Raw genomic sequence first — 15,956 nt, 5'->3', positions numbered from 1 at the left:
TAAAAGAAAATCCAATTTTCTTGGAAAGGCACTAAAATCACAATAAAAGTAGGGAGGAATATGTCACGTATATTCAGGGTCTCTCTCAAAAATCTTCCCTTGTCTCCTTCCACATGCTATTATTTCTTTTTTCCCCCTATTATTTCGATGTACTCAACTCCTTTCTATACTTTTCACAAACTAAGAAAATGTGGATGCAAAATTATGAAATATCTAGTATGGAACTGAGTGAGCAAGGAAAATACAGGAGTGAACTCTTTTGCCTCTTTATATTTCAATTGCTGGTCACACTTAACTATGCACACAAAGTTTCTTAATCTTTTCTCAATATCCTGTGCTTCGATACACTTATTTTCTCCTTTTGGAAGTCCTTCTATCTTCTGCGACCTTGCTCCAATCTTCTCTTTAGGCTCAGGTTCCCGTGTCTTTCTGTTAAAACTCTGTGACCATCTGTGATCTGGGTAAGATTTATTCCTATACCACAAACAAAGAAGCTTGGATGGCCTAGTGGCAAGAAGCTGTGCTGCAATTCGAAAGAAACATGGTTTGAGGCCACCAGCTGCCCTCCTGGAGAAGGATGGACACTCTTCTCCCATGCAATTAACTGCCTCTGAAAACCTGCCAGAGGATAAGCTATGGGTCAGTCAGGACTCAACAGTATACACTACCACCATACTGAACGCAAGTTTACTGTCACTATGCTGGAACTAACTAATGCAGAACACTCCCACCCCCACCCCAGTCTGTTTCCAAGGCTGTAAACTATATGGGTGGAAACTGGCTAGCTTTCTCCAGCAGAACAACTGGTAGATTCGAATCATCGGACAGACCCTAATTAATACTTTTTTTGCCAAGGGGGCCAGTCTGTGGAGAACATCACCATGCTTGGAAGGCTGGAGGTACAGCAGAGGAGAGGAAGACCTCGGATGAGATGGATTGACTCAGTAACCGGAGTAATGAAGGGAGGTGTGTCAGAGACAGTGAGACTGGCTCAGGATAGAGTAGGGTTCAGTGAGATTGTGCAGAGGGCCATCATGAGTCATAGATGACTCGACAACACACAACAACAGTGTACCATCAAGTCAGAATTGACCACAGTTGACCCTCCAGAGGCATTAAATTGCATGGGAGAAGACTGCTCACCTTTCTCCTGTACTGTTGGATTAGAACTGCATGGTTTTAAAATCTTTACCACTAAACTCTCTGGTATCAATACCTACGTTGCTGTTGTATGTTGCTGAGTTGGAACCGACTCAACAGTGGACCCTCGAGCAGAGTTTCAGAAGCAGGAAATCACATAGGAGGAATAGTCCATCCTCCTGCAGAGCAGATGATGGATTCAAACTGCATGCATTTGGGATTAAAGCACAGCTTCTTAACCCTGAGCCATTAGAGCAACTCCTAAATCTCTCCAACATATAATATCATAAAATCTTAAAACTTTATGTTCACTTTTTGGTCTTTCATCTAGAAATACAAAACCTATGGGAAGGCAAGAATTATGTCTCGTTTTCCGTACGTATCTCTGCAAATACCTAGCAACTGACAATGCTCTATGGAACTTGCTGAATGCAAGGAAGAAAAAAATTGTACAAAAGGCAACTATGTTTCTGAGATTACATTTCTGAGTAAATTTTTTAATAGCTGGTACTCAAATAATATAAATGAGAACATATTTTCTTTGCATCAATGATTTCCACTCGAGGCCCTGCTCATAAAACTTACAAGTATATACTTAGCAGAAGAATTGTTAGATCATATGGTACTTTCACTTGTGACTTTTTGAGAAACTGCTAAACTGTTTCCATAGAGACTTCCCAGTTTACAGTCTCAGAGAAAAAGCACAGAGTTCAGAGTTCTGCATATCCTCCCTAACACTTGCTAGCTACTTGTGGCAAAGGCCACATCTCTTTGGTGCTTTGCATCTCTGGGAGAGAAAGATAGACTATCTCCTCACTTGTGTTTTGCGGTCTCTGAAAACTCACTGAAAGTTGCTATGAATTGGTTCCTTCTCAATGAGAGAGAATTTGAAGTGAGGTCTAATAGTTTTTTAAGTATTTTTATGGACATAAAAACATAGCATTTGTTAAGTATTTCCTATGTTTAGTTGTCGAAAATATTATCAATATAACTTAGACCAACATAACAGTTTCTCCTCATAAAATTCAGCAAGAATGTGTATTTTCGTTGAGCTGTGAAACCATTCTCACCCTCAATCTCAGGGTTGTTCCTCCTCCATTACCATAAACTCACCAAATTCCTACTTAACTTTTCCAGTTTCAGTTACTAATTTGATCTTCTATAGACCTGTTCCATTAGGAACTCTGACATCAAGGATTTCTCTAATATGCCAAAGAGCAACAATATCACTTTACAGATTAACATGAACCTGATCAAAGTCACAGTCTTTTCAATTGTTCTCTATAAATCTGGGAGTTGGACAAGAAATGAGAATGACAGAAGAACCAATGCCTCTGAATTGCGGTGTTGGTGAAGAATACAGAATATGCCACGGTCTGCCAAAGGAACAAAGTTTGTCTTGGAGGAAGCGTAACGAGGGTGCTCCCCAGAGGAAAGGATGGTGAAGCTTCATCTGGGAAAGGGAGAGGGTCAAATCCTCAACAAGACAGATGACTGTACCAACAGGCTTGAGCATATGGGACATCATAAGGATGACGTAGGGGAAGGCAAGGTTCAGTTATGTTGTTTAGCAGGTTGCTATGAGTCACTGTTGACTCAACGGCATAGAAAAACAACAGAAAGAGCTCTTAAAAGTATACAATGCTCCTGGCAAACATTTTATACTGAACTACTTTTTGGTTTTAAGACTACTTCTTAAAGTTGACTAATTTTTGCTTAAGGTTAAAAATTATCCTGGGGCAAAAATGTCAGAAACTCATGAAGCCTCCAGAGATCTAGAAAGTATGCAGTCCATGAGAATATGAAATTCTGCTCTGCAGTTTCTGCCTTTTGATCTTGATTCTCTCAGAGAATATTTGCTTAAAAATCAAAATAACTGCTTTATTAAAAGCCCTGAGGCTAGTCACTTGCACTGGGCTAGTCTAGATTCGCATCATATATATTCCCTTGTGGGTAAAATTGATACTGTCCTCAAAATTGCTCACAAAAGGCAAAACAGAAACCAAAACAAAAAAATTGCAAGAAAACACAAGCTTCATTCCTAAGCTTCCATTGTTTTTATCACTTTAATATGCAAGATAATTCAACTTGTGTTAGAGCAATAAAGTTAAATATATGAAATCTCATTGAAAACAATCTGATGCTTGATGATTTTAAATTCAAATCCACACCACAAGGCAACTTCTGATTTCCCCAGAGGGCTAGTAAACTGACTACACTGAAGTCTAGTAATTTCTGTAATTTGCCAGTTTAAGAAGGACTCAATGCCACTATGAAAGTAACAATATGTGACAATTCTCAATGAAGTCTTACCCTTGATAAAGAATAAAATGTGTGCAACTCACCTGTACCTACAAAATGCAAGTTCTTTAACAAAGAATGACGGTCATACATGAGAAAAGTAACATTCTTTCTCTCCTGTGTATTCAAATAACAGACCATTACAGAAAGACTAGAAACAAACTACTATATGAAGAAACTTCATAAATGATTATATACATATGTAGAAGTTGGTGCTGTTGTTATGTGGTTGTAATCTAAATAAATGGCACATATCTATATATTCAAGGTATAAGCTGCTGTCAAATTATAGTTGAAAAATTTCTACCTTTTGTAGTATTAAAAATATGTAGTATTAGGAAAAAATTAAAAAGATTCAAAATCATTTAATCACATACATAAGTAAAATAAAGATTACTTTCCACAGTTATCTAAAATATACCCACAGCATATGAAATTTAAAATATAGGTATAGATTATGGCCTATTGGTTTTTGTTTTGTTTAATTACTAGCAAACAAGAGATATAAACATATATTTGGAAAAATATTAAAATTAATAATGTTTTTAATACAAACATATAATCCATTGAATAATAAGTGAGTACGCGTGCGCATGCGCGTGAACACACACACACACACACACACACACACACACACACACACACACACACACACAGGATATGCACAGGAAATAAGTATAACTTATCCGCTCACAATTCTGAAAATGCACCAAGCACATTATACTCAGAACTTTTTTTTAGAATTCTCATCTCTGAAGAATATAAACTGGAATCTACTATTTTAAACATGTTTTATTATACACTTTCTTTCAATATGTTACTTAAGTCTTCTAAGGAAATGATAAGTACAGCTTAAAACACAATATAGTTGATAGTGTGAATGATTGTCACTGGGTAGATTATCACACAGCTGAACAGTGACTGACCATGCTTTTCTTTTGCACTAGTCCACTTACAAATATAAAAGAGTTTTTTTCTAATAGATCAGAAGTACCACTTAAAACTGTACGGAGAAGACTGAGTTCTGGGGGTTGAGTTAAAAACCCTTTGATACTTACCATACTGTGTAACAAACGCTATGCAGCTGTTCACGATAATGGGAACGTCGTTTTTGCTGAGCTGCTGGTCTTGCAATGCATTACCATCTGTACCTGCTGCTTTTTCAATTGCAGTATGCCAGACTGTGAAATCCAACTTGGTATGCCCATGGATGTACAATGTTCTGTAAAGTTTAAAAAGCATTTCAAATCATACAGTGCTGTGAGTTTTTTAAAAAAATCTTATTTCAAGACAGATGATACTTGTTCATATATACATGAGATCCTGTTGCCCCTTAACCATCCCTTTGCTGCTAGATTCCAGTCAAATTATTTTTCCGTATTATGTTGTTGTTGTGTACCATCATGTTGGAACCGACCCACCACTGATCTTCCAGCTGAGTTTCAGAGGCAGTTAATCTCACAAGAGATTGCCCATCTTTCTCCCATAGAGTACCTGGTAGATTCGAACCAAGTGCCTCCAGGATTGCAGTGCAGCTTCTTATCATGTAGTCATGTTAATATACTCAAAATTGCAGAGGAGTTTCTGATCTCAACTCTTCATTCCCAACCCCTCTTAATCTCTCAATCACTGAACTGTAACTTCCCTGGCAAGCATCTAGTCTTTCCAAGACTTTAGATTTTATGACAATTCAATCCCTTTTTTCTCTTTTTATGAAAATTATTAATTTTAATGAATGTTTACAGAGACTTTGTATTTCCATTCATTTGTTGTTGCATTTCTCTCCCTGCCCACCCCTCCCCTCCAATTCACTCTTCTCTTTGAAAAGTAGAAAGAAAAATTATTTCATTGTTATACAATCCCTCTCTCCAAGTCTCCTCCGTTATGTAGCCTTCATTCTGGACCCTGTCCTGACAATGTTGTTGTTTTTGTTATGTGGCATCGAGTCGCTTGTGACTCATAGCGACCCTATGTACAAGAGCTCTAAATGCTGTTCTATCCTGTGCCAACCTAGCCATCTCAAATGCACTTATTCCCACTGCTCCAGTCACAGAATCGATCCATCTCATCAATACCTAATCATTTATCCCTTTTAAACAGTTCTCTCCCTCATCTGTTTCAAAGAGGAAACAAATGACCATTCAATTTGGCATTTAGAGCACACTGCTTCCTACTTTCTCCTCTTAACTTTCCAGATCCTTGTTTGGTTTCCAAAGCTTGCCGCTCTTTGTGAGTAGCAGTTGTTATCAATGCTCTCCACAACTCTAAGCAACTCTGGCTCATGGCATTTAGTCAGTGGCTTCATATTCCCTAAATAAATTCAACCAAAATCCCCTGGTATTTGGTTGATTTACCCAGGGTGACTTTCCAAATAGTTTCGGAGTTTGTCCATCTTTATCGGCTGCATGTTTTTCTCCCACAGAGGAGCTAGTAAGTTCCAACCACTGACCTTCTGCTTAATTATCTAACCTTTAATTACATTAAGCCTCCTTTTGTGTAAGCTGAGAGGAAGACCCCCCAAAGAGATGGACTGACATAGTGACTGCAGCAATGGACCCAAGTATGTCAGAAATGATGAGGCGGGCACAGGGCAGGCCAAAGTTCAGATGTATTGTCCATACTAGGGTCATTATTGAGTGGTGACCCCAACAACAACATATAAACTGATAATGTCCAAATTCCCAGTACAAGCTGTAACTTTCTCTCAAAAATCAGATATCAATTGGCTGGAAGGTCACCGGTGTTAATAGGTGAGTGTTGGCACTGTCTGAAGTGACATCAAAATTACTGTCTAAAATTCTGGCTGTGCTTTAGCAGAAATGTATTCTCTTTTATAAAAATACCCTGCAGAAGCGCAAATATACCCCTGTAGAAAGGGGCTGGTCAGACACTGTAAATAATGAGTCACACTGCAAGTGTGCTGTGTACCGGTGAGTCCTAACCAACCCACAGCTGACCATCCACTGGGTTTTCAGGGGCAGTTAATCACACGAGAGGAGAATGCCCTTCCTTCTCCCGCAGAGCACCTCGTGGCTTCGAACCACGTGCCTTCAGGATTGCTGTGCAGCTCTTGCCACTAAGCCACAGTAGCAGTCAATTAATCACATTAGGCAACTAAAATGATTCTAAAATAAAATTAATATAAGTGATTAATGAAACATAATGGTTTGTAAACTTTGAGATAAAAAGAAACAAATTTTTCAAAGGAAAAAAAAAGCCCTACATTTATTTAAAATAGCAAAAATCACTTTTCATTAGTCCAGATTTCATGCATCAATACACTTCAAAGCTACAACTCCAGGCTAATTTCTTGTAGTAAACTTTCCAAAGCACCCTGCTGGAACAGTGGGTTATGTGTTGGGCTGCTAAATGAAATGTCAGCTGTTTGAAACAATCAGGGGCTCCAAAGCAGAAAGACCAGACACTCAAGTTTTATATTTACAACCTCACTAACCGTACGAGGCATTTTGCCCTATTGGATCACTATGAGTTGGAACTGACAGAAAGGTAGTAGGTTTGGGTGTAACCACTGACTGGTCAGAGCTCAACTCATTGTTACTAAGTCTTAATCACCTCACAGCTGACCCTCCGGCAGGGTTCAGGAGACGGTTAATCACGCAGGAGGAGACTGCCCACCTCTCCCGTGGAGCAGCTGGTGGACTTGAACTGCTTGTTTGTAGGCCATCAGTGCAACTGCAGAGTGGTCATTATGCCCTCATTAAAAAGCATGCTGCGCTTATCACATTTCTGCGGTTGTATTAAATGTGGATTTTTATAAAATTATCTGATGCTTTTATAACGAAATACTAATTAGAGGAAAAGGAAAACAGGGTAGGGAGCAGCCTTTTGCTCAATTACTAATCTTATATCTGTATTAAATTCAATGAAGAAAGATTTTACAAATAATGTTGTGGTTACTATTCTTAGAATCTAAAAATTACTGTAGTGAAGCTATTTACAGTTACATGTAGAACATATATGATTAAATTTAAAACAAACATTACTAAATCTTACGTATGAGCTGGTCTAAGAGGGCATTCATGGGGCTGAGGAGGGACATCATAAGGATAATAATAACTGTCTATTATAATGCATTGTTGGTTTTGCCTCATAGTGACCCTAGAAGACAGAGTGAAACTGCCTTACATGCTTTCCAAGGTTGTACATCTTTACAGAGACAGACTGTCACATTTCCTCCCATGGAGAGAGAGAGAGAGGCTAGTGCGTTCAAAACGCTGACTTCTTACTTAACAACTGTTTGGCTACTGTGCCACCAGGATCCTTGTACCTACTTATCTATCAATTAACCCACTGCCATTGAGTACACGTCTGCTCACAATAATCCTACAGGACAGAATAGAACTGCCTTATAGAGGTATTCCAGGATGTAAACTCTGTTGAGTAAAGTCTTCAACTCTTTCCTCTTCAGAAGTGCCGACCTTTCTGTTAGGAGATGAGCACTACACTACCTAGACTGGAGAACTATGGTGACAGAAGCAGAACAGTATGGTGGGAAAAGACCCGAGATGCCTACTGATCACTAAGGTGATGTTAAAAAATAAATTGTAATGAAAAATAAATTAATTAAAATATTAAAAAAAATAAATTCTATCCCCCCACCGACCAAACTGCGCAGCTCTGCAACTGCATCCTGGCCCATCCTCACCCTTCTGCCCTCAACTCTCACCTCCTTGTACCCCCAATATGTTTTTCCCAAAAAAAAAAATTCTAGTTCTTATTACTGCTCTTTATGAAAAATAATTATTACATTTACTGAGCCCATTGATGATGTTATGTGCAATTGAGTTGCTTGTGCCTTACAGTGTGACCCTATGCACAACAGCCTTATACCCTGCTCTTTTCTGTGCCAATCATATTGTCTCTGACACACCTACCCCAATTCCCCAGTCACTGAATCAATCAATCAGTCTCATCAGGGGTCTTCCTCTCTTGTGCTATCCCCCTACTCTCCCAAACGTGACATCCCTCTCCAAGGACTGGTCTCTCCTTGCAACATGTCCAAAGTATGTCAGATGAAGCTTCAGAATCCTTGCCTCTAAGGAGTTGCCTGGTCTCATCCTCTCTTGGGCAAACCTGTTTGTTTTCCTAGCAGTCCATGGTATATTCAATACTCTTCTCCAGCACCACAGTCAAAGGCATCAATTCTCCTTCTATAATCCCTAGTCACTGTCCACAGCAAGCAACTGCAAAGACCATGGTCTGAATCAGGTGCACCTTAGTCGCCAGACTGACACTGCTGCTCTTCAGTACTTTGGAAAGCTCTCTGAGAGTAGACTTTCCCAATGCAATTTGTCTTTTGATTTACTGTCTGTTGGTACCAAAAGTGTTGATTATGGAGCCAAGCAAACTGAAGCTGATAACAATCTCAATCTCTTTATCATTTATCATGAGGCTGTCAGATCTATCATGGTGCTGCCAATAAGGCTAGTGGTGAGAATCTTTGTTTTCTTGATATTGAGCTTCAATTCATATTGAAGGCTACAGTCTTTGACCCTCTGCAGCGAGCAATTCATGTCCTCCTCAGTTTCAACAAGCATCGTTGTGTCATCTATGTAACACAGATTGTCAAAGAGTCTACCTCCACTCCTGATGTCGTCGCTGAGTCCATAGATATGTACTGTATTTATCTTTAGGAATGTTTTAGCTACGAAGTCACGCATTTTGTGCAGGCAAATAGTAACATACTTCAGTAGCTCCAATATTAAAACAATAAAGTATTAACCCCAATTATGTAATAAATAGCAAAAACAGTTAAGTAGGGTTTATATTCAGGAGCTCTGGTGATATAGTCCATACTGAGTTGTGTTGCAAATCCAAAGGCCACGTCTTTCTGGGAGTTCAAATCCCTTAGTGGCTTCTTGGGAGAAACAGCCTTGGAAGAACAAAGGAGGCACAGCTATGCAACTCAAGGCAATGAGAAAGGGAGAGAAGGAAAATTAAAACAAAAAACAAAACCACAAAAACACAACAAAAAAGGATTTCTCTTTGGACATCACCAAAATGATCAAGAGCCATTTCAGATGTTCCTGCTTTGCCATATCAGTTTGCTCTTGGCACTACAATTCTTCAATCACCGCACCAGGAATTTCGTTAATAACGGATTGGTTTATCTTCCCAAGCCCTGAGATGCGCATTGCGAGTCACAGAATTTCTGCTGCTCCTGCTCCCTGTCATCGCCACTCAGTCTTCAGCTCATTCCACACTCTCAACTCAGGAGTTTAGATTGCTCTGTGAGGTCAACTAAATGCCTAATAAAATTTCTTATCCCACTCTGCAATTCTTTAATACTGAATTCCTCAATGTGGCTGGAAGGACCTTTCTAAACGACAAAGATAGTAGAGAAGGTGGGTTTGTTTTTTGTTGGGTTTGCTTGTTTGTTTGTTTGTTTATAAATACGCGCTATTCTATAGCACTCAAGTTCTCAAGAAGAAAAGGCCTGGTCCTTATTTTTCACTCTCAGTTTATCAGATATTTCCCTACACTCAGGACATTCCATTAAGAGTGTAGGCATGAAGGCTTGTCTTTGTGAGAAATGCTTCCTATCTTTTGATTTGCTTTTCTAAGGACTCTCACTAAATGTGTACTCCAGGTATTGCCTCGCCTCCCTGCAAACTGGTCCCTGAGTTCCTTCTTGGATTTATCAACTAACAGACCTTATTCATAATCTTCCAACAGCCACTGTGTCCTCCACGGTATACTCTATTTTCATTACCTTAGCAATGCTGTGGCTATAAGGCCACAAACTTTGGATAAACACATATGAAAAGTATTTCAGTACATGTCAGCTACTAGCTGAGGGAGTTTACCATGATGACCTAGTGGTAAAGAGCTGTGTTGCCCACTCAAAGGCATGTGGTTCAAATTCACCAGCTTCTCTATGGGAGAAATATGGGCAATCTCCTGCCTCAGAAAACCCACTGGAGTCCACGGAAGGATCAGCTGGAGTCGGTTCAGACTTAAAGGAACATAACAGCAGCAGCAGCTACTATCACAGGATACTGGGTGGTACAAGTGGTTTTATTTGAACCACTCCATGTGCCATGAAAGAAAGATCTGAAGATACTTCAGTGATGGTACAACTGAAACTAATACCCTATAAAGCAGTTCCACAAAACACTAGTTGACTAGGAACAGAAAAATAAGTAGGTCAAACATTCTGCAGGTGAAACTATTCCTAGGAAATGGACATCATGGTTGGAAAGATGGAAGCTCAGCAAAGGAGAGGAGGACGCCCCAATGAGAGGGATTGACACAGTGACTTCAGCAATGGCCTCAAGTATGTTAGAAGTGATGAGGATGGCACAGGATAGGGCCGGGTTCATGACAGCTGTTCATGAGTCGCTCTGAGTCATACTCGACTCAACAACATGAAAGAACAACAACAAACATATCCAGCCTCTATGTGGAAGAAAAGACTAAAGTGATTTTTGTTTTATAAAGATTACCCAGGATGAAACTCACCATCAAATCACTCCCAACTCACAGTGACCCTTCACTGGATGGCCAAGGCTGTAAGCCCTTAAGGAGAAGACTGCTCATCGTTCCCCCTTGGAGTGTCTGGTGGATTTGAACTTGCAACTTATTTATTACACTACAGAGCTCTATTTAGTAATTAAATAAATGCAGCCCATGAAATCCTAATGGACATTTATTCATTCTCTATTCTACAGGGTTCAATAGGAGTCAGAATTGACTGATTGTATATACTAGAACTGACTGGACTAAGAGTCAGAATTTACTAGACTGTATATAACATACATCTTTATTTGAACCATGAGGCATGAAGCAATTGTCTCTTTCAAGTATATTTACACTAAGATAAAATTATTTTATCTTGTTCTCATATTACACTGGCTTCCACCCAAACAGAAAGGAATAAGATACATAGGATTTTGTTTGTTTTCTTTTTTAATCTATTCCAAGGCAGACAGTTTGAATGACTCTTCCTGGTGGTCCTTAGGAAAAAGAGGGCAAACTCCTCCAACATTATTTACAGTCCCTGAAAACCTGTTGGAGGGTGAGCAATAAGTGAGTTGTGGCTTGACAACAATGAATAACAATATTCCTGGTAAGTCACCGTCCTATTAAGAGAGACAGTCGTTGTTGTTGTTATGTGCCATCGAGTCACCTGCGACTCATAGCAACCCTATGTACAATAGCCTTAAACTCTGCTCTGTCCTGTACCAATCTCAGTGTCTCTGACACACCCACCCCGATTATCCCAGTTACTGAATCAATCCACCTCATCAAGGGTCTTCCTCTCTTTCACTGTCCCTCGACCTTCCCAAGCATGACATCCTTCTCCATGGACTGGTCCCTCCTTGCAACATTTCCAAAGTATGTCAGATGAAGCTTCAGAATCTTTGCCTCCAAGGAGAAGCCTGGTTTAACCCTCTATGTTTCTTAGCAGTCCATAGTATATTCAATACTCTTCTACAACACCCACATCTCAAAGGCATCAATTCTCCTTCTATCCTCCCTAGCCATTGTCCAGCTCTCTGAGGTATAGCAAATGATTGCAAAGACTGTGGCCTGTATTCAGTGCATTTTAGTCTCCAGAGTGACACCAATGCTTTTCAGTATTTTGGAAAGGTCCCTAACAGCAGAATTTCCCATTGCAATACATCTTTTAATTTCCTTGCTGCTGGTGCTAAGCATGTTGACTATGGAGTCAAGCAAACGAAAGCTGCTAACAATCTCAATCTCTTCACCATCCATCCTGATGTTGCCAATTGGCCCACAGAGACCGGGGTGGGGGGGGGGGCGAATCTTCCGGTTTGCTCTTCTTGAAATGCTTCTGTGAGAACGCAGAGCTACCAGTACTTCACTCCACCACTTCTAACATCTTCAGACTTATAAGAACTACTATCTTTTTTCTGACACTTGTGCCTGTAATTCTCATTCCTAACTTTCTGATATCTTTATCAACTGTTTTTATTTCCCACACCTCCACTGTGACCTTAACTTCAAGGTTTTGCAATTTTCTTTCTAAAGAATTCTGGCACTTGCTCCACTACTCCTGCCATGCGTCAGCCTTTTCATTTATCTTACATCATCTTCAGTTCCACAGTGCTCCGTGGATGAGTATATTTGTCTAAGTGAAATGGAATAATGAAGGCAATTTCCGGGAAATACATCAAATCCCTGCATTATTTAGACTACATCAAAATTAAATCTTTCCAAATTTAGGAAGTTAGGGAAAAAGAATTTATTTTGGTTTAACTTGATAATTAAATACTCTCTATAAAACAAAAATATTCAATATTGTACGCTTATAAACATCTAAGTAGGTACATATTTTGAGCAGCAGAGAGAATATTATCCAAATATGCAGTTGTCCTCCAACATCAACAGCAAAAATCTGCATTAACTGTGGACACTTCAAATGTCAAATTTTCCTTCTAGTCAAGAAAGCCTTTGATGACAAGTTTAACTTTCTCCTTGTAAAATAGAAGAGAAGAGACCAAGTAATGACATGTTAACTCTTGAGTCAACTTGTCAGAGAGTGAATCCTAAAAGGTATCATCTCATGCACTAGATGTCTGACATTTAATAGCTTCAGTTCAACAACTTTTCTCTCTGATGCTTTTCTAAACTCTGTACAGATAAAATAAAGTATTAAAAGATATTCTGAACAAAAGCACTGGACTTACTGATTTCAAGTGTTATACCAATTCACATTTCTGGTGAAGAATACATATTAAGTATATGAATAGCTATTTGATGAACTATACCTATAAAAAGAAATTAATCACCCAACCCTAGCATAAATTTTAAAAAGTACTTAAGAGTCATACACACACAGGAAAAACCGTGTGTTCCATAATTAATCAAACCAGTTCAATACAACTTATATAGCAAATCTCAGGACTAAAGAAAACCCAGTTCAGTCAAAAGGACAATATAGTAACCATAAAATGCAGAGCATATATTCAAGCCTATTTTAACAGTGAGAGGATGAAAAAGGAAAGAGCCAATGTGAAAAACAATGTATGTGAACTCTGTAAGTAAACCAGTATAAAATAAAAATTTTATTAAAACAAAAGGCAATACATTTGTAGACATACTTATTGACTCAAGAACATTTTACACAATTAAGTAACAACCTCTGCAAAAAAAATGCAACTTAATATGCTGAACATTAAAAAAACAAGCAGTGAAAATGTGATCATTACTTCATGAAATTGTGATACACTGAAAAAAAAAGAATAGCAATGATCAATAGAGGGAAAACAATCTCATACTTAGAGAAACCTATTAAAATAATTTATTACAAAACTTTAAAAGGTATAATGTTTATCCCTAAGAGAGTATAATAAGCCTGACACAGGACTTTATAGATTGATCAAATATTTTGAAAGGGGAACTGACAGCATGTACAAAATGTACAAAGAATATTAAAATAAGCATGTGCAACTTTCAAGTAATTGCAACTCAGAAATTCTAGCAAAATTTGACAAGAGAACACGTATCTGTTTCTCAAAAATATCTATCTTTTGATACATATAAACATACAGACACAACAAAAGCATTTAGAAAGAGGGGAACAAAACTAGAAATAAACAAATGTTAACAACAAGGGATTAGTTAACCTTTTTAAGACATATCCGTAAGATATGTATGACATGTTTAGTACAATAATCAAACACTATATAACTGAAAGGCACTTGTTAACATGTCAACTTGTTTCTATGCAGAGTCATTATGGACACTGTTTTCTCCTTTGTGTGAGGACTGTTTATAAAAATGTGACTGAGAACAAATAGCATACATCATGTTTAGCCTGGTCACTTGAAAAATAATTCACTACTTCCGAAGCCATCTTAGCCAGTATATTATTTACCTTTTTAGCCAGAGGATGGAATTTTAAATCTGCCAATCCTTTTATTTATGCATACAGAAAAGAAGGGTCAGAAAAATAATATGCTTGAGGGAAAGGTAGGCAGGAGTCAAATGTTGTTGTTGTTGTTATATGCTGTCAATTCACCTGCGACTCATAATAACTCTAGGCAAAATAGCCATAAACCCTGCTCTATCCTGTGCTGATCTCATAGTCTCCGACACACCTACCACCCCCCATTACCCCAGTAATTAAATCAATCCATCTTCTCAAGGGCCTTGCTCCCCTGCTTGTCTCTCCACCCTCCTAAGCATGACATCCCTCTCCAAGGACTGATCTCTCCTTGCAACATGTCCAAAGTATGTCAGACAAAGCTTCAGAAACCTTGCCTCCAAGGAGCAGCCTGGTTTAACCCTCTCCAGGATGAACCTGTTTGTTCTCTTAGCAGCCCATGGTCTATTCAACACTCTTTTCCAACACCACAGCATAACACTTCCTGACATTAAAACCTTCCACACAGCAGTAGTAACCAAAACAGCATGTACTGGTAAATGACAGAGGCATAGATCAATGAACAGAATTGAGAACACAGAAATGGATTCAGATATCTATGGTCAACTGATAATCAACAAGGAAATAAAACCTATCAAATGGGGAAATCACAACCTCTTCAACAATTGGTGCTGGCAAAACTAGACTGCTACCTGCAGAAACAGTGCATGGTTCAATATCAGGAAAGGAGTGTTTCAGGAATGCATCCTGTCTCCATACATTTTTCAATCTGTATACAGAACAAATCATTCAGGAAGCAGGGCTTTATGAGGAGGAATATGGCATCAGGATTGGAGACTCATCAACAACATACAATATATAGTTGACACATCATCCATGCTTGCTGAAACTAAGAAGACTGAAGCGCTTGCTGCAGAAGGTCAAGGACAGCAGTCTTTAATATGAATTGAAGCTCAACATCAAGAAGACAAAGATTCTCACCACTGGGGCAGTTGGTAGCACCACGATAGATGGAGAAATGATTGAGGTTGTTAACAATTACAACTTGTTTGGCCCAACAATTAACTCTCTTTAACGCTAACAGTAGGTAAATCAAAAGATTATTTATACTGGGAAATTTTGCTCACAAGGACCTCTCCAGAGTACTGAAAATCAACACTGTCAGTCTAGAGACTAAGGTGAGTCTAATCCAGGCCATGCTCTTTGCAACTATTTGCTATGCATCAGAGAGCTGGACAATGACTAAGGAAGACAGAAGATCAATGCCTTTGAACTGTGGTGCTGGAGAAGAGTCCTGAATATATCATAGACTTCAAAGAAAACAAACAGGTTTGTCTTGGAGAGTGTGAAATCAAGCTTCGCCTTGGAGGGCAGGATTTTGAAGCTTAGTCTCACGGACTTTAAGCACACGGGCAGGAAAGACCAATGCTTGGAGAAGGACATCATGCTTGGTAGGGTGGAGGGACAGTGAAGAAGAGGAAAACCCTGGATGAGATGGATTAATACAGTAACTGGGGCAATGGTGTTTTGTGTGTCAGAGTTAGTGAGACTGGCTCGACAGGGCAGGGTTCAGAGCTGCTATAGACAGGGTCGCTATGAGTCACTGGTGACACAAGGGCACATAACAACAACAAAAACCTGC

The 15,956-nt window shown here is 39.0% G+C and overlaps 1 protein-coding gene across 1 annotated transcript in view; it reads right to left on the bottom strand.

Annotated features, from left to right (window-relative positions):
* ARAP2 (ArfGAP with RhoGAP domain, ankyrin repeat and PH domain 2) overlaps positions 1–15,956 on the bottom strand; it is a 302,530-nt gene that overhangs the window by 108,364 nt on the left and 178,210 nt on the right. The window contains exon 19 of the mRNA XM_006895415.1: positions 4,500–4,663. Coding sequence (XP_006895477.1) covers positions 4,500–4,663 — 164 coding nt within the window. The remainder of the gene's footprint in view (positions 1–4,499; positions 4,664–15,956) is intronic.

This window comes from Elephantulus edwardii, unplaced genomic scaffold (assembly GCF_000299155.1).
Source record: "Elephantulus edwardii isolate Elephantulus edwardi_28Jun2011 unplaced genomic scaffold, EleEdw1.0 scaffold00167, whole genome shotgun sequence".
Lineage (NCBI taxonomy): Eukaryota > Metazoa > Chordata > Mammalia > Macroscelidea > Macroscelididae > Elephantulus > Elephantulus edwardii.
Note: the sequence above shows the minus strand (reverse complement) of the source record. Positions and strands in the feature narration are given on the sequence as shown.